General features: G+C 43.1%; 1 protein-coding gene and 1 long non-coding RNA gene across 3 annotated transcripts in view; one reads left to right on the forward strand and one right to left on the reverse strand.

The window, feature by feature from the left end:
- The window catches only part of STON2 (stonin 2), a 134,779-nt gene that overhangs the window by 104,290 nt on the left and 3,493 nt on the right, over positions 1-26,996 (forward strand). Inside the window, exons 5-6 of the mRNA XM_029950553.1 lie at positions 18,164-20,005; positions 25,645-25,847. Coding sequence (XP_029806413.1) covers positions 18,164-20,005; positions 25,645-25,847 — 2,045 coding nt within the window. The remainder of the gene's footprint in view (positions 1-18,163; positions 20,006-25,644; positions 25,848-26,996) is intronic.
- The window catches only part of LOC115300945, a 31,061-nt gene continuing 29,263 nt past the window's right edge, over positions 25,199-26,996 (reverse strand). For both annotated transcript variants that reach the window (XR_003912929.1, XR_003912930.1), the window contains exon 3: positions 25,199-25,785. This is a non-coding gene — a long non-coding RNA (uncharacterized LOC115300945). The remainder of the gene's footprint in view (positions 25,786-26,996) is intronic.

The following is a 26,996-nucleotide window of genomic DNA, read 5'->3' on the forward strand; positions in this document are numbered from 1 at the left end:
TTTTTTTTTTAATGTTTATTTGTTTTTGAGAGACAGAGAGAGATGGAGCACCAGCAGGGGTCGGGCAGAGAGAGAAGGAGACACAGAATCCAAAGCAGGCTCCAGGCTCTGAGCCATTAGCTCAGAACATGACACGGGGCTTGAACCCACGAACTATGAGATCATGACCTGAGCGAAAGTCAGACATCCAACCGACTGAGCCACCCAGGAGCCCCATGCTTGTTTATTTTTGATAGAGAGAGAGTGAGCATAAGCAGGGGAGGGATAGATAGAGAGGGAGACAGAGAATCTGAAGCAAGCTCTGCCCTGTCAGTGCAAAGCCTAATGTGGGGCTTGAACCCACGAACCATGAGATTATGACCTGACCCAAAGTTAGATGCTCAACTGACTGAGCCACGCAGGAGCCCCTCTAATTTTGCTTTTAAGTTCTGGCACTTTTGTCTATCCAAAGCAGTTGGGGATTTGGAATCCTGGAGCCAGAGAGCCTCTGTCAGACCAGACTGAGAATGATAGCTCTGAGGTGGGGAACAGGGACCAGATAATAACAAACAGGCTGTTATTTCCAACTGCTGTGCTTTGTTTTCATGGGACAGGAAGTCATTATCTGGAGAGCCACAAGTCCTTGAGAGTTCATTCCACTTCCAGGAAGTAAGTGTCACTTGCCTGCCAGCAGTTAGAACAGGCTTTATCACTGGAGCTCCGCCCCCCCCTCCCCCCCCAACCAGCGAGCCATTCTAAGTTACTGCCTGGTCCGAATAATCACTTTTTTTTCCTTTCTAATCACAGTTTCCTGATATAAGAATGTGCCTACTAGTGAATATTGGTTATTTATGTTAAGTATTAAAATTAAAATGTTCATAGTAAGCAAAAAACAACCAAACCTCAAAATGAAGAAATAAGTGCCCTCTTTCTTTCTTTTCTTTCATCAGTAATGATGACAGTAATTCAAAATGTGTAGCTTGCCATAGGGCACCTGGGTGGCTCCGTCAGTTAAGCATCTGTCTGACTCCTGATTTTGGCTCAGGTCATGATCTCATGGTTGGTGATTTCAAGCGCCACATTGGGCTCTGCATTGATAGTGCTGAGCCTGCTTGGAATTCTCTCTCTCTCTCCCTCTTTCTCTGTCTCTCTAAATAAATAAATAAACAAAGAAACTTTAAAAAAATGTGTAGCATGCCATATTTTACAAGTGACAGGCACATGTTACAGCCCTATTGTGGTAGATAAAACCAGCCTATTTTTATTATCCTTTTTAAAAGTGAGGGAACTGATGCTTAGGAATTGAGTAATAACTTGCTGGAGATTAGCTCGTTCTACAGACATTGAGCTGCAGTCCCAGTGCTGCTGTATACAAGAGTGGTCAAGTTGAAGGTTGTGAACTCCGACCTCCTGGGGTCAGGTTCTAGCTACACCACCTACTAGTCTGTGACTTTGCTCAAGTCATCTGACTTCTATGCTTCCATGTCCCCATCAACAAAATAGGGAGAATGCGAGGACCTGTGTCACATAGCGTTCCAGGATCAAACTGCGCGTTTTGGTGCCGTTCTAGCAGAGCATCCGGCGTACGGTACACGATTGGGGAGCGCCGGCCAAGCCACTGCTGTCGTCTTGAGCACGGAGGCGGTGGTGGGTTATTATCCCTGTCTCTGTCCAGCTGTCTCTCTTGCCATAAAACCTCCAGTCTGCTCCTCAAGTCACCAGAGAACTGCAGACACACTCCAGAAGTCACCAAGGGCCATGCGGGGTGAGACAATCCAATCCCAAATGAAATGCTTTGAAGAAAAACTAACACCATAAAACTCTCTTTCCTTAACTCAATTTTGCCCTGATTTCTGGAGACAGTTTGTGCTTATCTTCTCTTATACATCCTATACCGCTCCTATTCTTAACCAGAAATCTTAAGACTTTAGATAGAATACTTACATTCATCCTCTCAATATTTTTGGGACTATTTATTCTTTTTCTTTTTTCTGTTTGATCACCAGGCAGGCATCTTTGCTCTGTCTGATTCTCTAGCTTTATTTATAGTGAAAGGTACAAGGAGCAGAAAGAGCAGCGTGTGTTTAGTACATGATTTCTCATAGATAATTTTTTCAGCACAATTTTCCAGAACATAGATTCTGCAGAAGTTACAATTCTAATCTTAGTAGTAATGCTTGTCGTAAAAAACTTAGCTACAGGCACTCATGCTTATTATATGGGAAGGGCAGGTATTTTTTTTTATAGTTTATTGTCAAGTTGGTTTCCATATAACACCCAGTGATCTTCCCCAAAAGTGCCCTCCTCCATGACCATCAACCCCCTTCCCCTTTCCCTCTTCAGCCCTCAGTTTGTTTTCAGTAATCAAGAGTCTTTTGTGACTTGCCTCCCTCCCTCTCCCTAACTCTTTCCGCCCCCCTTCCCCTTCCCATGGTCCCCTGTTAGGTTTCTCCTGTTAGACCTATGAGTGCAAACATATGGTATCTGTCCTTCTCTGCCTGACTTATTTCGCTTAGCATGACACCCTCAAGGTCCATCCACTTTGCTATGAATGGTCAGATTTCATTCTTTCTCATTGCCATGTAGTATTCCACTGTATAGATAAACCACATATTCTTTTTTTTTAATGTTTTATTTATTTTTGATACAGAGAGAAACAGCATGAGAGGGGGAGGGGCAGAGAGAGAAGAGACACAGAACTGGAAGCAGGCTCCAGGCTCTGAGCTACTGTCAGCACAGAGCCTGTCGCGGGGCTCAACCCACGACCGTGAGATCTGACCTGAGCCAAAGTCGGAGGCTTAACCGACTGAGCCACCCAGACTCCCCAAACTACATCTTCTTGATCCATTCATCAGTTGATGGACATTTAGGCTCTTTCCATGATTTGGCTATTGTTGAAAGTGCCGCTATGAACATTGGGGTACATGTGCTCCTATGCATCAGTACTTCTGTATCCCTTGGGTAGATTCCCAGCAGTGCTGTTGCTGGGTCATAGGGGACTTCTACTGATAGTTTTTTGAGGAACCTCCATTCTTTTTTCCAGAGAGGCTGTACCAGTTTACATTCCCACCAACAGAGTAGGAGGGTGCCCGTTTCTCACATCCTCATCAGCATCTAGTCTCCTGATTTGTTCACTTTAGCCACTCTGACTGGCGTGAGGTGGCATCTCAGTGTGGTTTTGATTTGTATTTCCATGATGATGAGTGATGTTGAGCATCGTTTCATGTGCCTGTTGGCCATCTGGATGGGACTATTCTTTACTTGCTACTAAGACTAGTGTATTTGCCCCAGTCCGTTCCTGAGACAGGATGGACTATGCTCTCTAGTGCACGCTCTTGAGAAGTCTTTGAGGAAGCAAACCCCTGTTTTATGTTGTGCAGCCTTCCCTATAAAGTCACTGGGGTTCATGCTTTGAGGCGGGCAGATGATTCTGCCTTTATGTCTTCTGCTTGACTTCTCTCTTTCTGTGAAAACTAGGCAGAAAGTACCCTTTCTGAGCACTTCTGAACATACCAATCTGCTCTGTGTCCAGCCACAGAGGACACTCGATGTGACCCCTAGGAAGTGCCCTCGGTGTGGGAAACAGAGGTTACTATTTTTAAGACTGGAAGGCAGCATGTTTGTCAACATTTCGGCGTGTCTCGGCCAGGCAGGCTTTAGATTTGAAAATAGAAGCTGGATCCCATTACCTCATCTCTGTCTACTGAAGTCTGACTTTCAGTGTCAGCGGGAGTCACTTCTACTTCATGAAACAAGTTATCAGCATTGATCATCCTTTATCCAGTATCTCAGTTTCTCACTACTCTTCACATATCCTGCATGTCCCCACCGAGGCAGCCAGACGTTGCATGTATGTTCTGGAATTAATGCAGACTGCTCTCTAAACCCTTTTAGCATATGCCATGCTCGTCCTAACAGCGTGGTCAGATACTGCCAACAACTGCTGGCACGTCCTGCCTTCCGCCCTGCCTGATTTCAGTGTTGTCCATCAGAACTCTCATCTATGAATATTAACAAAAAAAAGTAGGTTCTAAAACTTCATATGCAGAAAAATCCTGACTTTTAGATAGGTGTTTGTGAATGTGTATGTGCACCCTGAGCTTGAAGGAAACACTAGAATGTGACGTCACTTACCTCCAGTGACAGCAAGATTCAGGTGCTTTTAATGGTATGGGTTTCTACACCATTCAAATTTTCTAAAATATAACTTGTTCCTTAAAATTACCCCCCCCCCCAAAATTCATCATTATATTACAGAAACAAATTGTTACTTATTTTAGGACTTGGTGACTAGAGCAGTTCTAAAAACCAGTGTGCTTTAAATTTTTTTTTTATGTTTATTTATTATTGAGACAGAGAGAAACAGAGTACGAATGGGGGAGGCACAGAGTGAGAGGGAGACACAGAATCCGAAGCAGGCTCCAGGCTCTGAGCTGTCAGCACAGAGCCCAATGCAGGGCTCAAACCCACAAACCGTGAGATCATGAGCTGAGCCGAAGTCAGAAGCTTAACCAACTGAGCCACCCAAGCACCCCAAAACCAGTGTGCTTTAAAATGCGTTCACATGAGTGCCTTAGATTCAGTGGGCTTTAAATTCCGAGTTGTCCTCCACTCAGACAAGGAACACTCAGCACTGGTCCTATGGACAGTTGGGGAACAAGTCGATTAAGTGGCATCTGTCACTTCAGGATATATACAGGTATGGGTGTGCTCTTGACCTTCCACTTTCCCCTACTCTCAGGTTACTTGGTTTCATTTATTTTCTCAGAAACACTAATGGTCTCTGGGATAGTTTTGAAAAAGCTATGACCTCTTGTGTTTTTTTTAAGTTTATTTTTGAGAGAGAAAAAGGGAGGGAGGGAGGGAAGGATGGAGGGTGGGAGTGAGGGAGGGGGGAGAGAGAGAGAGAGAGAGAGAGAGAGAGAGAGAGAGAAATAGAACATGCATGGGGGATGGACAGAGAGAGACAGGAAAGAGGATCCAAAGTAGGCTCCATGCTGAGAGCAGAGACCCCATGTGGGGGGCGTACTCATGAACTGTGAGATCATGACCTGAGCCGATGTCACATACTTAACCAGCTGAGCCACCCAGGCGCCCCTAGGCTATGACCCCTTTGATCTGATATGTAACCAAGCCTCTCAACATACAGGGTTTTTTTTTTTCCTGGTTTTGTTTATTTAATTTAACTTATTTATTTGAGAAAGAGAGCATGAGCCAGGGAGGGCAGAAGGAGAGAATCATAAGCAGGCTCCACACCCAGTGCAGAGCCCCATGTAGGGCTCGATCCCACCACGCTGAGATCATGACCTGAGCCCAACTGACTGAGTTAACTGACTGAGCCACCCAGGCGCCCCTCAACACACAGTTTTCAGTATAATATATCTGTAAATAAACCTTTATTCCAAGACTGCTTTTTGCATTTCTCTTTCTCTCTAAAATGTAGTAATTCCCCCCCTAGGACCTACTCAAATGGCATGAAAAATTATAGGACTTATTTGGAACCTAAAATGACCTCATTATCTGAATAATAATCATAGACCTTACCAAACATCAGGTAAGCACTTTCGAATGTTTAGAAATATGTCCACATGTGCTATTTCATATTTGCTTCCAAACTAGAACAAGGATTATGATTATCCCTTGTTGCAGGTGGGGAGGGAAATGGTACAAAGAGACTTGTCCAAGACCATAGCAAGTTTGCGGCAGAGCCAGTTCTAGAAATAAAGCCTTCTCTTTCATGGCTTTCTCAAAGCTCCCACAAGGCCAAATGTCTCTTTCCAAGGTGTTCCCCAAGGGAACCTAGACTCTCAGAAATAATCATTATTATAATAATAATAATGCCAAATATTTATGTAATGTTTGCTATGTAAACTTTACCTGTATTAATTCAGTCGTTACCACAACTTAAGAAGTAAATATTATTATTATCTCCATTTTACAGTGGAGGAAACTAAAGCCTAGTACATTTAAGTAACTTCGGTCATTACGTTAATAGGTAGAATAGCCAGGATATGAACCAGCCTAGAGCCACAGGCCACTTGACAATGCAGTCAGAGCCTAACCTCTTCCCACCTGTTTATGTCGGGTGACCCAGACCAAAGATGACAGCTCTTAAGGTAAGAGTCTTAAAATTCCTCCCCTCCAAACGCAGAGTTTGAAGTGTCTTATATTATTTAAGCAATGAGAATACTATTCTGTTTCTTTGTGAAAAGAATGAAAGAGAGTGAAGAAAAGCAACAAAAATAGTTTTGCTCAAAAACCAGACAGGTTTGGGGGCACCTGGGTGGCCCAGTTGGTTAAGCATTCAATCCCAGATTTTGGCTCAGGTCATGATCTCGCAGTTTGTGAGATTGAGTCCCGTGTGGAGCCTGTTTTGGATTCTCTCTCTCCCTCTCACTCGGCCCCTCCCCTGCTCATGCTCTCTGTCTCTCTCAAATAAATAAACATTAAAAAAAAAAAACAGACAAATTCGGAAGCTTCTAAAAATTTCTATCTGCCATGTTTCTTACAAAGATCTTGTCATCTGTCTCTTGCCTGCTCCTAAATAATTTGTATTGCAAGCAACAGAACCTAACTTTACTAACTTTAAGTAAAATGAATTTATTCTAAGGATATAATAGTTTACAGAATTAGAAGAAGAGCTTAAAATTCACACTTCAGGAAGATGGTGGATCAGCTTTTACTGTGTTACATAAAAACCATAGTGAAAATTAGTCCTCCCCCCACAACCAACTTCCCAACAATCATTTGTTTAGCTCAAGGTTCTGCATATCCACAGTCTGGGCAAGCTTGAGCAATTCCTAGTCCGTGCTAAGTTAGCTGATCACCCTAGTAGCTCACTCATGGATCTGCAGTCAGCTGCCTGGCTGGCTAGGGTACCTGGCTTCTCCTCCACATGGTCATTTATCCCCCTGCAGGCTCACTCCATCATGGTCTTGGGGTGCCAAGTACAGCAAAAGAGGGCAAGCATCAGCACACAAGCACTTTTCAGGTTATCGTTTGTGATGTATTTGATCCTGATTAAAACCAATCACGTGCTCCAGCTCAAGAGTCCTGTGGGAAGGGACTGCCCAAGAGTGTGGATAGAGGAAGGAAGACTCTCAGGCCATTTTTGGCATCTCTCAGAGGTGGTCAGAAACCTTGGCAACTCTGATCATCAAGTCCTCACGAACTAATATGTAGGCTCTTCATGGTGCCCCTATCTGAATATCCCAGCTCCCACTATTTTCCTGTGCTTGAGTCAGTCTGTCCAAGATTTCCAACAAGTATCTGACTTTGCTTGGATCACAAGCATCATGGTGGGGCACCTTGACTGAAGATCCATGAAGACTTGAATGGGAGGGGGGAAGAGTTCGATTGTGAAGTGGTTACCCAGAGTAGGGGGAGAGGGTTGCAGGATAGGTAATACAGGGTTTCTTCCATCAGTATAGTTGACTTTATTGACTTTGTCTTTCTGCTCTGAACTATGTGGGTTGAATTTTCCTCTAGGGCTTTACTGAAAGCAAAGGAGACAGTCTCAGCCTGTTACTTGAACAACAGGAGATTTAAAACATTTACTTTGAAGACACTCGCTGAGCTGTGATGTTTTTGGCATGGACCGGGATCTCACAGACATCCCCTCTTCCTGTCATTGCTATTTATTCTCTGGGCACCAAGCGTGTAAACAAGAAAGGGAAATGAGGAGATTGTGTTCTGATACTGAGTTCACAGAGTCTTTGGCCCTGGCAGCAGCTCCAACGGTTATTTATTTAGGTCAGTTTCAGAATTTCTGCAGAATTGGAAGACTGGTATTAAAACTTTCTAGAAAGCAAGGAGGAGTGGTGATGAAGTCATATTTAGCTTGATTCTAGACAACACGGAAAGTCTGAGATAGGTTGTTAGCATGACCACAAGAGCACTGGGGTACTTAAGATTGAATTATTGCCCAAGTAATAGAGCTTAACGGATAAAAAATTCTTTTTATTTAGCAAAATACCTCTCTTTTTGGACTTACAACCAAAACCATTTTTTTGGTGTGTGATATAACAGCCCACTCTTATAAAGGACAGGGAAGAGGTGCTATCTTTGTATATATGTGAAATCATGTCAAGTATTTGAAACATGCCTCGTGCACTGTACCAGTTTTCTCCAAATGTTTGGTCATGTTTCTCCACAGACTTGACCATGAGCCTCTACTATTTGTGTGTGTGTGTGTGTGTGTGTGTGTGTGTGTGTGTGTGTATACTATAAATTTATTTATATATTACAAACATACTAGTATTTTAGTAAATGTTTTCTAACATATAAATAAAAATTAGAAATGTTTAAAGGATGGGTTAAAATTGAACAAAAATAGAGGTTCTGATATCTTCTTCCCACACCCCCATGGATCATTCTGCATACCTCCTTGAGTGCACTCCCTGCCCCCCACTTTGAGGATTCCTTGTTCAGACTACAAAAACATCTTAGACCTGCCCTATAATTTCCAAGGCAATTCTTTCTTTGTACCAGAGGAGTAAGAGAAAGTTGGATGTTCTGTCTTGACCAAAGTGTACTCAAGACTTAACACACTTCCCTCACGTGATAGACTAGTGCTGCGTTCTTGTAGTCACCATGACTTTATGAATGCAGACCCTCAGCTCTCTTATCATTCCCAAGCCTTTGGGGATTATCTGTGCAATGATTGTGGAAAGATTTGGACTCATGGAATCATAAGCCAAGACATTCTTCTCTCTCCATCCCCTTTTCCCTTTCTTCCATTTTTCTTCCTCCTTTCCTTCTTCAATCTGTCCTTCGGTCTCCATCAGATTGATAATACAGCTTCAAAGGCATTCTCCTCTCTTCCTTCCCTCTCCCTTTTGCTTCCTTGAGAATTCTAATAATATTTATATATTTTTATTGTGATTGCTAATGTTTCTTGAGCTGCAGCCCAGTTAAATTCAATGTCCATTAATGATCTCATGTCCCCTCACAACCCTATGAAGTGGGTACTGTTACGATTTGCTTTGAGAGTTTAGAAATCCTGCCTTTGAGAGAAGGTTAAGTAACGTGTCCAAGATCTCATAGTTTTCTAATGGCAGAGCCAGGTCAAACCGACTCCAGAGCCCAAGCTTTACCCTTTACTGTCTGCAGTGACACAAAACAGGCAGTAGAGACCAACATGAAGCCAGGAATTCAATCCATCATTAATATAAACCACTTTAAAATTAAAAAAAAAATTTAATGTTTATTTTTGAGAGAGAAAGAGAGAGAGCAAGTGGGGGAGGGGCAAAGAGAGAGGGAGACACAGAATCTGAAGCAGGCTCCAGGCTCTGAGCTGTCAGCACAGAGCCTGACTTGGGGCTTAAACCCATGAATGGCGAGATAATGACCTGAGAACCCAAGTTGGACACTTAACCAACTGAACCACCCAGGTGCCCTTAGTACAAACCACTTTTAAATTAGTCTTTCCTTTACGAGCCTTGTGTCCACCCAGGAAACACTGGGGTATGTCTGCCAGATGGTGGGAATGCTGTAGCAAGTCAGGAAAAGTATCAAGTGTGTGAACCATCTGGAAACAGCACTTCGCTGTTTGCCTGCGGATGATCTGCCTCATGAGGGCTTCTGAAAAATTTGAGACACTCAGAAACACAAATAGAGCTCTGCCAGCTAGAATAAATCTATTGTCATGCTAGAGGTCATTTGCCATCCTATTTTTCTAAAAAATTATCTTAACTTGATATGTTTTCAGTTTATATGTTTCATCTCCCCTCAGTCTGCATAAAAATGTCTCCTTTGATCTTGGTAACTAAATTGGAGCTGGATAAGTACTGAAATGAAATCAAATTACCAACTCCAAATTTGATTAAAAAGAAGTGGCTTACTGTGCACAGGGGCTGCTGGTTATTCTGTTACTGTCGTTGCTGAAAGTCCACGTAAGAAAGTAAGCTTTGGGCAATATCGGTGAAAGGGAATGATTTATAGAGATTTTTTCAGCTGTTGGTAATTGCCCTTAGCCTTTCTATGGGTGATCTTAGACCAGCTGATGGTACCCCTACCACCAACAGACATTTTGAACGTTTTCTGGAAGCTGTATTATAGCCTAGCAGAGTTACCACATGGAAGGAAGGCTTGATGCAGACTCAGAACGCCTGCTCTGCTCCTCATCCCCAACACACATGTACCCAACCAAGCATATGTAATACCGTGTGAGAGTCCTCAGCTCTTTCTTTGCCCTTATCACAAGCCCTCTGCTGAACTTGCCGGGTCAACCGTGGAGAAGTAACAGTCCCTGTCACTAAGGCTCAAATGGGTAGTTGCTGGGGTCTTTCCTCATGTGGTGGCCAGATGAATAGTGAGGCTATGGGGGCACACATGGGTGACACTTCCATGGTGGCAGAGGGACAGGTGGTCCTGATGAGTCACCTATCCTGGTCACAGTACGGGCATGGGCACTGCAGGCTCGCCACTCCTTCAGGACATTGTCCCAATGCCTCTGCAGGTAGTCCTTGTCCTGGTCCCCACCTCTGGCACTTCCTGGGTATACAAACTGTTCTCCCCTCAGTCAGGATGGAGACCCTCTTCTCCTTGCCGTTCCCATATGTTCTCCCTTCGAGTACTTCTGGATGCTTCTCTTCTTTTAGGCTCCTAAACCAAAAGAACCTTTTCTACTTCTCATCACACCAGAGATGACTTGTTGTTATTGTTTTTAATTTCCATTTGAACATAGTTGACACAAGTTACATTTGTTTCAGATGCACAACATTGTGATTCAATTTCTCTGTACCTTACTATGCTCACTAGGAGCGCAGCTACCATCAGTCACCACACAGTGCTACTACCGTACCATTAACTATATCCCTTCTGCTGTGTTCTTTGTTCTTGACTAATTCATTCCATTACTGGAGGCCTGCATCTCCCAGTACCCTTCATTCATTTTGCTCCTTCCTCCCTCCCCTTTTCCTCTAGAAAGTATAAATTGTTCTCTGTACTTATTGGTCTACTTTTATTTGTTCATTTGTTTTTTAGATTGCACATGAGTGAAATCATATGGTATTTGTGTTTCTCAATCTACTTATTTCACTTATTATAATGCCTTCTAGATCCATCCATGTTCTTGCAACTGGCACACCCTCATCTTTTTTTATGGCTGCATAGAGTGTGTGTACTTATGAGAGAGAAAGAGACAGACAGACATCTTCTTGATTTGTTCCTTGGTCTATAGACACTTAGGTTGCTTCTATATCTCATCTATTATAAATAATGCTGTAATAAACATAGGGGTGCATATATCTCTTCAAATTAGTGTTTTTGTTTTCTTTGGTTAATACTAGTAGTGGAAATAATGGGTCATATGGTAGTTCTATTTTTAAATTTTAGAGGAACCTCTTTACTGTTTCCATGGTGGCTGTACCAATTTACATTCCCACCAGCAGTGCACAAGGGTTCCTTTTTCTCCACATCCTCGCTGGTGCTCGTTATTTCTTGTCTTTTATTTTAGCCATTCTGAATGGTATAAGGTGAAAACTCATTGTGGTTTTGATTTGCATTTCCCTGATGATTAGTGATGTTGAGCATCTTTTCATGTCTGTGGGCCATTTCTATACTTCTATGGAAAATGTCTATTTAGGACACCATAGAGGAGTGTTATGGTCCATCAAACAGAACTTCAGTGCACAAAGAGCTTAGACCCTAGAAAGCCCTTTGTTCACCCGTGTTTGGTGTGCTTAAACAAGGAGGGAAGTAGAGGGCCATTTTGCTATGGCCATGACAAATAAATAAAACACAGGCTCGGTTCTCAGCAGGCCTTATTTACTAGTTAGGCCTTTAATATACCCCAATGTGTAAAATGTTAAGAGATTAATTTATAAAGTGGGATGTTGATTTTTCAGTTTGTTATGGATCCTGGCATTTGTCCCTGCTCTGTGCCTGTGGCCTCTGCTGGGGAACTGAGCGACTCGCAGCCAACAGCAAGGTGTCGTAGTAGGACCTCCCTGACGGGAACTGAAGGATAGGGTCTCCGTCTAAGACAACCTGAGAAGCTGATATCAGAAAGGCATATTAAGCCAGGGAACCAGTAAGCCAGTTGAGTGGAGATTTCGTTGTTAGAGGAAAGGAGCCCAAAGCAGGGATCCAAAGGTTGAGTACCAGTGAAGTGGGCAGTGATAAAGCCAAAGCAAAAGTTTAGAACCAGAGAACAGATTTATCAGGAACACACAGGTTCCTGGGACATTCATCAAACAGTCTGATGCTTGCTTTTCTGAGGAAAACAGAGCTGAGATGTGTTGGGTGAGCTCAGAGCTCATCTTGATAAGCGGGGGTGGGCAGCAGGGGGAGTCGGCAGGGCGGCTGAGTACTGCTTCATGGGTCCTTTAGCAAATAGGAACCAAAAAGTAGTGTCAAATGCTCCTGCTAGGGATTCTGTCAAATAGTGGCGAAGTCATAGGTTGATGGATTGGCTTCTTTGCTTTGTCTGACTTGGTAACTTTACCAGCATCAAAGCATCCTGTCTTCTGGATAATGCTAAGGGCAGATGAATAGACTCAGAAACTCTCTAGTTCTCTTTATCAGTGTATTGTGATGACAAGCAGGTCTCAGATTGTTTTATCCAAGTTAGAAGCTCTGATGATAAGGTTCAGATGACTAACTCTTTTCTCACCCTTATATATTCTCACACCAGGGGCTGACATCACCTGACCTTATGCCCAAGGGCTTCTTTGTGTGAATGGATGTAAATCCTTGTTTAGTTAACTTCTTTTCCCCTACTGAACAGTGCTCCCAAAAAGCTGTGTGTCCAGGTAACTGTTGCCGATCTCAAAGGCAATGGGAAAAATTAACCAGATTTTAGCTTAGCAAATAAGCATTAAGAAAATACCAGAGGTAGTGAACATTGAAAGTAAGACTTTGTAAATGTCACCTTGGGTAGTTTACTTAAACTTCCTGAGCCTCTCAGCCCTCCCAGCAAAATGAAGGTCAAGTTTTATTATTTCTGAAATCTCTTCAAACCTGAAAATTCTGTGGTCCTCTTTTCACTTTCTGGATCGTTCCACAAATATGTAAGGGCCTGCTGTGTACCTGAGGCTGGTTATACAGTTTTAAGTCTATGTTCTTGTGTAACAGTGACTGCTGTCTCATCTTGAGACAACGGCAATGGTCTAAGAATGTTTGTTCTTGCCACTGCACATCAATTCAATGACCAGCTCTCCGTTTGGGTGTTTGTCATTGCATGAACAAATTAGGTTAACAAACGGGGAAAGAAGAGGATGGCGTTTCTGTTCCGTTCGAAGTATCATAGAAACTTCATCTTCCCCCATAGTTTCTTACTTTTTCTTCAGCTTGGTGACTTTGACTACCATTGTAATCATTTAATTTAGTCTTCAACACGTAAAAGAGACTGTGTTCTAACGTTGAAAGAATTCATCATTTCTTTTTTGTTTACATCAGTAAAGACATTAGGAAGCCCTGAGGTACTAGCAGTTCTCCCAGTGGGCAAATGAGAACCTGATTTTTATACATGGCTTTGGTTTGGCAGTGGCCCAACTCATAATGAAAGTAATTTGGAGGTAGCAGGTGGAAGAGAGAGTAATTAAAATTAGGCTGGATTTTTGGCTTTGGTTTTATTTTAATAAGTCAATAAAGTGGAATCCTGGATGATAGTTAATTTTGTTCTGAGCATAATTCGTTTTTGCCTATTTCTTCCTGAAGAAATTTGCTGGCTTTTTTCTTCTTCCCCTCTTTGTTTTCAGTCCCAGCTACATGAGTCCTAAGTGTCACGGGGGAAGATCTAACTACTGCTCTGCCAGCATGGCTTACGGCTAACCTGTTTTCTTTCTGTAAGATTAATTAGCAGCAGTGCTAAGGATGTGTTTTGATCTTTTATTACTTATCTTGTAAGCAGACAGCATTTTCTTAAAGAGTACAGATTTACTATTTTTTAAATCACCTCTTACTCCACAGGAGACATTGGTTTTCACATCAAAATATTTTTAAATACTGTATTCCAGTTCTTTCTAATATCGGTATACTTTATATCACGAAAGCGTATCATTCTAATAGAAGCAGTGATAGCAGCTAACAATTACTGAACACTTATCATTTATTACTTGCCAGGCACAGTTCTAAAATCTATATTAAAATTTCCCAACAACCCTGACAGTAAGACTTAATAATTTTTAATGTATATTTATTTATTTTGAAAGAGAAAGAGAGCATAAGCAGTGGAGAGGCAGAGAGAGGGGGAGAGAGATAATCCTAAGCAGGTTCCACACTGTCAGCACAGAGCCCGACACAGGACTTGATCCCATGAGACCATGACCTGAGCCAAAACCAAGAGTTGGGCATTCAACCAAAACACCCAGGCACCCCATGAATTGTCTGTTCTTATCCTATTTTATTGTATTTTATTTTTCGTAAGGGTGTATCATTTTTATTAATTATATATATAATTAATTTTATACAATTATATATTAATAATATGTAATTATTATATATACCATAATATATAAAGGATATCAAGTTTTTGTCATATATGATACATATGTTCCCCCAGAAATTTTATATACAGATAATTGTTTTGTGTATGTGAAAGCCTCAAATAATAAAGATGTTTTAATAAAAAGAGGCTCAGAAAATACATGACCTAATCTTTGCAAAAACAACTGAAAATCTCTTTCATTCAATGATAAATGATAGAAAATTAAGAGCTTACAAATAGGGAAGTCAGTGTTAATAAGGGATAATTTTTCAAAGTAGTATTTGCCAGTCCTTGGGTTCGCCCCAAGAAATGCTTTATTTTCATGTGAGCTAGAGACTACTTTTGCTTTTCATCTGTAAAAGTATCTTCATTAAGACACTTTTTATAAATTTATTTATTTTTAGAGAAGAAAGAGAGCATGCAGGAGAGGGGGCAGAGAGAGGGAGGGAGAGAGAATCCCAAGCAGGCTCCGCGCTGTCACGGAGCTCAATGCCGGAGTTTAAACTCATGAACCTTGAGATCATGACCTGAGCCAAGACCAAGAGTAGGATGCTTAACCGACTGAGCCACCCAGGTGCCCCCAAGACATTTTTTTAAAATAAATGATTTTGTAGGGGAAAAAAATCTCATTCCCAGAAATTTGACCTATGTCCCACTACCACCCCAAATGAAGAATTTTTAAAAGCAGTTTATAATCATGGGAAATGAAACTGCCAAAAGAGAGAATATTTTGTAACAAAGTTTTTTAATACTTTTTTAATGGCCATTAAAGAGAAACCTAGAATCTCTAGAAATTAATTTAATTTAAAAAAATTCCCTCCAGATTTAAAGAAACTTCATTGAAATTATATTTTAAATCTAATGCTGCAAAACTGTCTAGAACTTGCTGTGATTTTAAATAGCTTCATTTAAAAAGGAATTTATTGTAAGAAAATTGTGTCTAGTGGAGACAAAGCCTTTTTTATTTTCACCATCCCCCCTCCTCCCCCCTTTCTTTTTTGGCTTCATAGAGGAAAATGAGAAATGCTATTTTGGGAACAGGATTCCCAACAGAAGGGAATCCTTTGGCAGCAAGAATAAACAGCTTTGGCAGAAAAAGCACCCTCCAGAGGAAAGGGACTTGGGCTTGATAAGCAAGGGAGTGGTGATGAACCCCAAGGCCAGAACGATACCCCTCCACAAGGGCTGGGTCAGTACCAGGCTGTTTGGGTGGGAGCTCCAAGGTCACAAAAGCTCCTTAGAGCAGTTTTATAAGAAATTGATGTTTTGTGTTGAGATGCAACTCCAGCTGTCTAGGGAGGATCCAAGGAAGGAAGTGTTCCAAGGAAGTGATTATATTTTACTCTGGGCCACACCGTTCCCTTAGCCTTCATTACGATAAGAGCAGTTGTTGTTGCAGCAGTAGTAGTGATAAGGATAATGATAATAATAATAAATAAAATAATAAATCCTACAAACCTGGTTGTTTCTTGACCCTTTCCCTTCATTTTCCAGAAAATAAACTACACATCGACAAGAGTAGAGTAATGATTAATTTGAAGGGAAGGCTCATTTTTAATTTTAAAATGCTTTGAGGAGCTCCTGGGTGTCTTTGTCAGTTAAGCGTCTGACTTCGGCTCAGGTCATGATCTCATGGTTCGTGGGTTCGAGCCCTGTATTGGGTTTTGCCCTGAAAGTGCAGAGCCTGCTTGGGATTCTCTCTCCACCTCTCTCTCTGCCCTCCCTTACTCTGTCTCAAAGTAAATTTAAAAATAATAAAATGCTTCAAAATCCTTTTGTGGTGCTGTGCATATAGAAAATAGTGTTTTGCTCTAAATTTATGGGGTGCATGTGGATATGGATGTATGCAGGCTCATATATTTAGCCCACATTTCAAAGTGATGTTTTCAGTAGAGAGAATTGCTATTTGAATAAATGCACTTGAAAAGATGCGTGACAAGCAGCCATCCCATCCACATGTGACTCTCCTTCCGGTTGTGGGCAGTGTTATGGTTTGTTTGGTTGGATATGATATTCATGACGGGTTAAGTGAAGGGGTCAGAAAACCCAGCTGCTTGACTCAACCACTGAGCATCCATTTCTCTTTGATGCCAGATTACTGGCAATAGAAACAGCGGGTGGAACGGTGGCAGAGGTCCCCATACACATTGCTCCAGGGACAGAGAAAATAGAACTTGCTCCAGTGCAGTCTCTTTTCTCACTCATTCACTCAACCCACTTTTGCTGAATATCTACTGGATGCCAGACACAGATTTGTTTTCTGTGCTCCTCCTTCATCAGAATCCACTCCTTGCGGAGGCATCCAGGTGGCTCAGTAGGTTGGGCGTCCAACTTCAGCTCAGGTCATGATCTCATGGCTCATGAGTTCGGACCCCACATCAGGCTCTGTGCTGACAGATCGGAGCCTGGAGCCTGCTTTGGATTTTGTGTCTCCCTTTCTCTCTGCCCCTCCTTTGCTCACACTCTGTCTCTCTCTCTCTCTCAAAAATAAACAAACATTAAAAAAAATTATCAAAAAAAAAAAGGAATCCACTCCTTGCTAAAGGCTTTATCACTATCCCCTCCCTTCCCACGGTCCCCATAGACACACAGGGTCTTGATGCTACTGAAAGGTTTGGATCTTTCCCTCATGGAAACTCAAGTCCTGTCTCCCCTTCCTTGTATCCCACCCCTGCTAGAGGGGAGTTGTATTTGTAATAACACTTTTATTCCCCATAAAATAATTTTTCAAATTCCAAGATGGAAAGTATTTTAGAGAAAATAGAAGAAATTATATTATGAGCATTTCCTCACGTTATTGCATACTTGTAAACATTTTAATGGCTGGGTATTTTTCTATTGTGTACCTTAACATTCAGCCAAAACTTGGTGCACAATTTAGATTTGTTTCCTTAGGGAAGAATTACAAATTATTTATGCACATTTGTAAGACCCTTAATACAAATGGCCAAACCTCTTTCAGGAAGTTTGTAGGACCTTACCATCCCATTAATGTTCTGTTTACTGTTCCTATCATAGTACCCTTACCCTCAGTGAAGACTAAAAACTTCAAGAATCTTCACTGATTGTTTTTAATTTGCATTTTTTATTTCTAGTGAGATTAGACATTTTTCACATGCTTATTAGACATTTTTAGTTTCTCTATTCCTGAGTTCTCTGCATATGTTCTTTGTCTATATTTCTATTGGAGTTTTTAGTTTTCTTATTTACTTGTATGAACTTATTTCACATAAAGGATGTTAACATTTTGCTTTTAATATTTATTGATCACATTTGGGAAAATTCCCTCCAATTACGTTATTTGCAATCGTATTATCATTTAGAGCAGATAAGTTGTTTTGTCTAATGAGATCAGCTTTGTATCATTTTATGTAGGCAGTGGTTTTCCATGTCTAAGAATTAAGAATACATATTTTAGAGAGTAGTAAAAAAAAAATCTACTCTAGAAACTTCTGTTAAATAAATGGAGAATGCATAAGAGTTAAACTGCAACGGACCTTGGACCTATCAGTGCTTCTGTATTGATAGACCTATTAGTATTCTTACTGAATTTGATATGGGCCCTTTTGGTGTGCTTATTATGAAATTATGAGATTCTGTGCCCAGACTAGCACTTGAGACAGGTAGTAAGCTGCTTTGGAATTTATCAGATTCCTGATAAAATTCTAGTCACCCTTCATTCCCATACCTCAGTTTCCCATACTGCTAGAGGCCCTGAATAGCAGCCCTCATATGCTCTCATTTTTCTTTTAGACAGTTCTTCCTCACTCCAGGAGGATGAAGAGGTAGAGATGGAGGCCGTCAGCTGGCCGGCCAGTAGTCCAGCCATGAATGGACACCTTGCAAGTCCGATGACTCCTGCTCGTTTCCCCAGCTGGGTCACTTTTGAGGACAATGAAGTCAGCTGCCCTTTGCCACCAATCACCTCTCCCCTGAAGCCAAACCCACCACCTACTGCATCTGTGATCCCAGATGTACCTTATCACTCAGCTGGGTCATTTAAGAAGAGGGAACGTCCCAAGAGCACACTGATGAACTTTTCCAAAGTTCAGAAGCTGGACATTTCCTTCTTACACCATCCGCCTTCCGTAACCGAGGCTCCACCACCTTGGAGGGCAACCAACCCTTTCCTGAACGAGACTCTGCAGGACGTACAGCCCTCCCCCATCAACCCTTTCATCGCTTTCTTTGAGGAGCAGGAGAGGCGCTCCCAAAACAGTTCCATTTCCAGTGCCACAGGCAAAAGCCAAAGAGAGTCTCTCATCGTCATCTACCAGGATGCCATCAGTTTTGATGACTCAAGCAAAACCCAGTCACACTCTGATGCCGTTGAAAAACTCAAACAACTCCAGATTGATGATCCTGATCACTTAAGCAGTGTGACACTCCCAGATGATGACCCGAAAGCCTGGGTTAAACTAGATGACCACCCACCTGGTTCAGTGCTGTCCCAGCCCAGGGATGGATGGCCAATGATGCTAAGGATCCCAGAGAAGAAAAACATCATGTCATCTAGGCACTGGGGACCCATCTACATCAAACTGACAGACAGTGGTTACTTGCAGCTGTACTATGAGCAGGGCCTAGAAAAACCATTCCGTGAGTTCAAGCTGGAGATCTGCCACGAAGTTTCGGAGCCCCGGCTCCAAAACTATGATGAGAATGGCAGGATCCACAGCTTGCGAATAGACCGTGTCACCTACAAGGAGAAGAAGAAATACCAGCCCAAACCTGCCGTGGCCCACACAGCAGAGAGGGAACAAGTGATCAAGCTGGGCACCACCAATTACGATGACTTCCTGAGTTTCATCCGAGCCATTCAGGACCGGCTCATGAATCTGCCAGTGTTGTCAATGGACTTGAGCACAGTGGGCTTGAACTACCTTGAGGAGGAGATTACTGTGGATGTCAAGGATGAATTCTCTGGCATTGTGAGCAAGGGAGACAACCAGATTCTCCAGCACCATGTCTTGACACGGATCCACGTTCTGAGTTTCCTCTCTGGGCTTGCAGAGTGCCGCTTGGGCCTCAACGATGTCCTTGTCAAAGGGAACGAAATCGTTTCCCGGCAGGACATCATGCCCACGACCACCACGAAGTGGATCAAGCTCCATCAGTGCCGTTTTCACGGGTGTGTGGATGAGGATGTATTTAACACCTCGCGGGTTATTCTGTTCAACCCTTTGGATGCCTGCCGGTTTGAGCTGATGCGGTTCAGGACAGTATTTGCAGAGAAGACCTTGCCTTTTACACTCAGGACGGCAGCAAGCATCAATGGGGCAGAGGTGGAGGTGCAGAGCTGGCTGAGGATGTCAACCGGCTTCTCCTCCAACCGAGACCCTCTCACCCAGGTTCCCTGTGAGAATGTGATGGTTCGTTACCCTGTGCCCAGTGAGTGGGTGAAAAACTTCCGAAGGGAAAGTGTCCTCGGGGAAAAGTCTCTAAAAGCCAAAGTGAACCGGGGGGCAAGTTTTGGCTCAACTAGTGTGTCCGGCTCTGAGCCTGTCATGAGAGTAACCCTGGGAACCGCCAAGTACGAGCATGCCTTCAACTCCATTGTGTGGAGGATCAGCCGACTGCCTGACAAAAACTCAGGTAGGTGCAGGTTCTCTTCTGTGAAAGCTGCCACGTGGTTACCGAAGAGCAGGGCTCAGAGTTCCACGTCTGTTCCCCTATGAAGGGCTGGTTTCTGGTGGCTGACACATGGTGACCGAGGAACGGGACCAGAAAATTCAAAATATTTGGGCAGAGTAAGGAACAAACATGAACAACCCAGTTCACTCCATGTTCTCACTCCTTTGTTACCGCACTTCTTCCAGAAAACTATGCATTATTCTTCTCTGTTGAGCCGCTAAGCATATTTCCAGGGAAGCTTATGAGTTTGTTTTCTTGTCTGACTCAAAAGCATTATGTGTGGTGCTGGAAGCTGTTTTCAGATCCTAGAAGGCTTCTGGGTTCTGAAGAGGTATCTTTCTGAGTTAGAGTTAAGATTCCAGTCACCCTGTGCAAGACCTGTCAGTCATGACATCTCCAACTCAGAGCTGGGATTTGAGGCTGGAGGAAGGGGAGAAAAGGCCTCTGAGGAGACTGAAGATCCAGCCAGGCCCAGAAGGTCCAATAGGGCTGAAATTCTGTCAGACAAAAAAATAAAAGAAGGTATGTTTGAATTAGACAAAGAAAAGAAAGCTAACCAGCCCTAGCCGGCTTGCTCACAGCTTATCAGGGGTGCTTTTGTGCGTGAGTGAGCTCAGAAGGCAGTGACTCTCCTCAGGGGTCCAGTGAATTTAATGAAATGACAAAACTAGGGAGTGATCCAACTAGCTCTAATAGCCCTGTTTCTCAGAGGAAGTCTGAGGAACTCCAGTGACAGGCAGGGAGCCCACGATCCTGTGATCCTTTAAAGCAGTTCTCTAATTGTTTATAATAAACTTTGCCTGTTTGTTAACAAAAGTAGATCTGCTAGCTGAGAAAGGGAGTAAGGTTTGGAAAAACTCTCGAGGGAAATGTCCTTCTCTTATGCAGATAATCTTCCATTCTCACTACTAAATCCTAACAGTATGTTAAGTCTTCATTTCCTGTTCTGAGGGGGCAGGGGCTGTGTTATCATCACCCAAAATGTAAGGTGATGTGATGGCAAGGGGCAGTACGATCTGGTCACCTCCCCAAGCAGTCCAGGCGGTGGAACACTTCGGGGCGTTCCGTGTCAGACACTGGGTGCAGCGGTGCAAGATGAAAAGACAATCAGACCTCTGTGTTTGAGGCCAGATTGGCCATTCCTCAACCCGCCATTTCTAAGCTGACAGGATTTTTAAAAACAAAGTCTTCCTCTCTGTGCTTGCGTATTCGTTTCTCCTAAAGCAGCACTGTACCCTAGTGATGGCGGGGTGATTTCCACCTCAGCCACGGGCCCACCCGAACTGGCCGAGGGAACAGAAGCCCTGATCCCTGCTTTGGCACAGAAGCCCCTGGGAAGAGAGCTGAGCGGGTAGGAAGCAAATTACTGCTTGACCTGCTGGAGACCTGACATCAGAAAGACAAGGCCGCAGGTTTATGTTTATTGGAATGCTTAGCTCTTCAGTTTGCTGGGTATGGATTCAGATAGAACTTCATTATGGAATTACTGAGTCTTCAACCTGGAAGGGGCTTTGCGGGTAACTTAAGTCAAACCTCTTCATTCTGCAGATGAGGAAATTAAGGACTGAGAGTGACAGGACTTACCGGAAGCCACAAAGCCACAAACAGGGGTCTTTTTTCAACACCACAGCTGCCTCTTAGCAGAGGACACCAAATAGACACAAACGTGAAGTAACTTCCTCTAAGGGAAGAGAGATTTTCAGTTTTCTCAATCTGTACGCCTCTATCTCATTACCTTCAAAATTCTTTCTCTCAAATATTTAAAGTGCTGTCTGAGGGGTTTTTGGTTATAAGCAGCAATGACAAAAAAACAAGATTGTTGATGGGTAGCTCGGAGCACAGAAGGAAAGGCTGGGAAGGTTGAGCGAGCACGCATAGGAAGGATAGCTCTCGAAAGCAGAGCTGTGAGACGCCTCCTCAGGCGGCAGCCATTGGCATAAATCGTCACAAGCCGTTTTCTGTCAAGAGTCAAGGGGAGGACAGCACATTTTGACTGACATGACCTCCAAACTGACATGCAGTGGTGAGGAAGATTATCTCCCAAAGCAGGGGGAGGGGGGGAAAGATTGTTAACCAGAAGAAAGGGGGGAAATGGATGCAGGACAAGGGTAAATACAGGTCATCAGCAAACACACTCTTTAATGCTTTCCCAGCAGGTTAGTGTTCAGAAGGCTCAAGGCCAAGTTAATGCAGCTTATATATTACAAATGTATTTCCTGATTGCTGGACACATATCAATGTGAAAGATTTTTGAAATCCAGGACAGCATAAGGATATTGGGGAATGTTTCCCAGTTAAGCTACCCCCTCATCCCTGCTTTTGCTATTCATGGTTATACATTTTTAGTGGCAAAACGCCCCCAAAAAGGGCCAATGGTTTAATTCTGGATCTGTTCAGGAAATTGACCACACCCTTTTCTGGCAACTCGAGATGCACGGAATCTGAGTTACAGTCAGATAGGGGATCCTTAGCCTTGCTGGTGCTCCCTGGGGCCAGCGCCGCTCCCCATTCAGTGCGCCCTCCAAGAAACCACAGAATTGATGAGCTGTTAGGAGTCATCCCTTTGCTGAGTTCCTCTCCATCTTGGTCTTCAGAGAGCCTTGGGAAGGGGCCTTCTATAGGTTATTTTCCATAGTTCTCATACCTCTGTTTACAGTAAAGGAAGCCTGGACCTCTGCGTGCTCACTTCCACCTACAGTGGCCCTGTGTCCCGAACCTCCAGCAGGCAGGACAGTCAGACCACAGGCAGCATGGGTCTGTGGGTTTCTACCCCCGGCTTTGCTGGCATCTGATGCTGTAGCCACAGGGTCTCGTCCCAATCCGAGCCACCAAAAGACTGACAAGCTGCCATTGGAGTCGAACGTGGCCTGAAGTGGTAGGCCTAGCCCAGCTGTGTACACGCGGAGCCACCCCCTCCCCATGCACCCCCGCCGCCTTCCCTGGGCTCCAGAGGGACCCTTTTCACCCTGACCCCAAGAGCTTTCCTTAATCCTCGAAGGCACCAGAACAAGTCCTCCTACTTTCCCAGATCATCCGCCAGGAAACAGCATTCTGTCCTGCACAGGTAGCTTTCTTTGCTGGGGCTCCAGTTTTCTGATATTAGACCAAGAGAAAACAATTTCAGTGCAATTCACCTTTTATGGAAAATAGAAATCTGAATTTTAATGATGAATTTTCTGTTTCATCAGGGAAGATGACAAAATGTGTGTGGGTTCACGTAGTTCATTACCATAAATCAAACTGCACCAGCCTGCAAAACTACACATCCCTATCTGTCCGCCAGCCCTCTCCACCCATTCGTGGGTGCCCGGAACCCAGAGGGGTACTGCTTTCCTGGGGTCTGGAGGATGAGAGGAGGGGTTTGCCATGTGGAAAGTAATGATTTCTCCATATTCTGACAATGTTTAAATAAGGGTAATTCGGTATAACTGTTGTCCAAGCTGCCTTTGAATTAAACTCCTCTATGTACTTCAAAGTGATCTAAATCTATAGCAATATAGAGGAGTTTAGGACATAATTTGGAATCTGTCAGAGCTGAGTTTTATTCCCAGTGCTGCAATTTAGTGGCTGTGTGACCTCAGGCCATTTATTTAAACCTCTCAGAGAAATCTTATTTTCCTCATTTATTAAAGACGGTTATTAATACCTAGCTCATTAAGAAAAACATTAGATAATGCTTTTAAGTGTTTAGCACTGTCTCTGGCATATAAGAAATGCTCAATAACTGAGAGCTATGTAATTACAATGGTAATTTGCAAAAATACTTGAGTGGGGGGTGGACATCGGTCGCCATCTGATGGTGGGAGCCTTGCAAACCTGCCTGACCTCACAAGGAGTTTTCTCGACTTAAGAGTTCAGAAAATGGCTTCCAATTTTTAAAAAATCACATGGATTCATTTAGATAATTTAATTTTTACTATTATATGTATCAAATTTAAATTTCTTTCCTAGAAACGAGTGTAAGTTTCTCAATTTCCCAAAATATTACCCTTTAGAAATAACCATTGAAATATGTTATTTGTGAAATAGAGCAAAACAAAGACTTCAGTCCGTGTTTTCCTTGGAGAGCGGGTGTGTGTGTCCTCACTCTCTGAGATTAAAAAGTCCTGTCCAGACCAATAAAGAAAATTGGAATTGTTTACTTGGGGAAGCTCAGATCACTAAGGACTGTTGCCGGCACATAACGAAGTCAGAGCCGTGTCCGGTGGTTTACCCATGGTGAGTTACGGTATGGGCTTTCTTACGGCTCACTTCCCACTCACGTCACCCTGCAAAACCTAGTCTTGGGGATGGGGACCGTAAGGGAGGCTGTGATGAGACAAAGTGGCCAATGCTCTTTGGAGTCTGAGTGCTTGGGTTCAGTTCTCAGTCTGCCACTTTCCGGTTTTGACTGGGCGGTTCTCTCTGTGGCCCCAAGGCCTCTGGTGCCTCATCTGTAGAATGTCATGGCTGTGACCTCAAGGGATGGTTATGAGATGCGGGGAGAGGGTGTGCACCCAGCAGCTGGGACAGTACAGGATGCTCAACAATGATGCCTCAAAGGCTATCTCACAGAACTAAGCTCTCTTTTCACTCAGATAGCTAATAATAACAGTCCTCAAATGGAAATGCTTAAGTTTTCCATCCACGGGCAGTAGAACTAGCCATAGATTTATAGAATTAAAGAACAGGAAAGGATTAAGCCTGGCATAGTCCCATCCTCCATTTCCTCACTTCCCAAATCAGGATTTAAAGCCCGGAGAGAACAAAGGACTTGGGTGCAGGATTTGTGCCACTTAGGAGGAGAGCTAGAAGGCAGATTCGGTGTCCTCTTAGTCTGTGTTCTACCCAGCATACCATGCGCTTTCTTAATGCATGCCTACCTGTTGTTTATGAGGGCTCCATCATTTACATATGCCATTTACCCACAAAAACACGCCAAAGCACTTTTGTAAAAATATAGGATGACATTAAGAAAATTCATCTTTTGGGATACCTGGGTGGTTCAGTAAGTGCCCAGCTTCAGCTCAGGTCATGATCTTGTAGTTTGTGGGTTCAAGCTCTGCGTTGGGCTCTGTGCTAACAGCTCAGAGCCTGGAACCTGCTTCAGATTCTGTGTCTCCCTCTTTCTTGGCCCCTGCCCATCTCCTCTCTACTCTCTCTCTCTCTCGAAAATAAACATTCAAAGTTTTTTTTAATTATAAAAAAAATTCATCTTTCAAAGGGAATCGATTATTTTGCTCCACATGGCTGTCATTGATGCTTTATTAGGTGCTAAGTGCTGAGCCCTTTTATTCCTTTCTGCCAATTTACAGCCTCTATTTCTTAGTATCTGTGCTGTGTTCCCATCAGCACCCTGACCTGAGTGGATTTGTCAGGCAGTGGGTTTTACTGCTAGGGTACAAGGCTACTGTCATGAGAAGGATCTGAGACACAGGCCGTGTGGTTTCTGTTGAGGTAAATCCTCTGCTCAGCCTTGGACCCTCGGAAAGACTGTGTGGTGTGGTGCTGAGCCTGCAGGCAGTCTTCCAGCCTCCTTTGTTATTGACGTGGCTCTTTTGGCCGCTTCTTCTGTGTCTTTCCTCAAAGAACCCAATGTCTAAATTCTTTTCCTTTCATAGCGTCTGGTCACCCACACTGTTTCTTCTGCCACCTTGAACTTGGCTCTGACGGGGAAGTGCCTTCCAGATTTGCCAGTCACGTGAATGTTGAGTTCAGCATGCCCACAACTTCTGCCTCTAAAGCTGCTGTAAGATCCATCTCTGTGGAAGACAAGACTGACGTCAGGAAGTGGGTCAATTATTCCGCACACTACAGCTACAAGGTAGCCTCGGGCGGCGTCTCGCTAATGTTTCCAAGTCCATTTGTTTCACCCCCTTACCCTCCATCTCGTTCCCTTTAGCAGTGCCCCCCTTGGATGCAGGGTGTTCTCTCGCTGCCTTAGAGAGAGATACACCATACGCAGCTGTGGATGAGTCTGCTCTGATTTGAATGAGTTGTCTCACTAGTGAGCAAGAGAAAGGTTGGGGAAAAATAAAGAGGTGAATGAAAGAGGAAAGTATAATGTCTGTCAGTCATCATGAACAATAACAAAAGAGTCATGGAATAAAGGAGTTATTATTACTCATTCATAACATATGTTGCAGAAGTTGTGAACTTGAAAGTGGAGGGGCGTTCAGGGGCGTGCTAACCCAAAGCATGTATTTCATTCAGCTTCAGAGTTGATGAAGTAGATCTGAGTAAAGTCAGGACACATATGACCTGGTCACTGGGCTAACAGGACAAAATTCAAAAGCCAAGCAAGTTTCTGTAATTGTAATGTGAGCAGGGGCTGTGGAAGGAGGAAACTAAGTTGGAGTGTTCTGGCATAATGATTCTAACTTCAGGCATTATAAATTCAATAGAAGATTAAATGCCAAAGATGGAAAATGGGGGTTACTGAAGAATTATTTTGTAAAATGTTTTAATAATGTTTTAATCCATCATAATATCCTTGGTTTTTTATGGTTATTTATTGTTCTTAAACTACCAAAAAGAACGAATACTCCATCTTGTGGCCAGGGAAAATATAGCACTTTCATCAAGCATGACCCTCCGTTTTTTTCTTGAATTGTTTCCCTCATCATAAATATCCAAAGTGGTGAAGAGAAGAGCAGTTTTAATTATGAAACCTTCCAGCTTAATAGATTTCCTTTCTGACTGGTCAGAGGCTTCAGTGTGTGTCCCTTTCAAAGCAAGATGAGTTTGTTAATGCCTTTAGAGTTACAGCTACCATATTTTGCAGGAGACATAGGAAGAGCTATAAACACTATAATACTTAACAGTTTGGAGACATTGCAAAGAGATAAAGGAATAGAAAGTATAAACAGCCAGTTGGAAAGGAATTCATTCATTTGATAAACCTTTGTGCTTGCCTGCTGTATACCTACACTATTGGGATACAGTAGTCAACAAGGGCTGGCCCCTGTCCTAC

The sequence above is a fragment of the Suricata suricatta genome, chromosome 9 (assembly GCF_006229205.1).
Source record: "Suricata suricatta isolate VVHF042 chromosome 9, meerkat_22Aug2017_6uvM2_HiC, whole genome shotgun sequence".
NCBI classification, from domain to species: Eukaryota; Metazoa; Chordata; class Mammalia; order Carnivora; family Herpestidae; genus Suricata; species Suricata suricatta.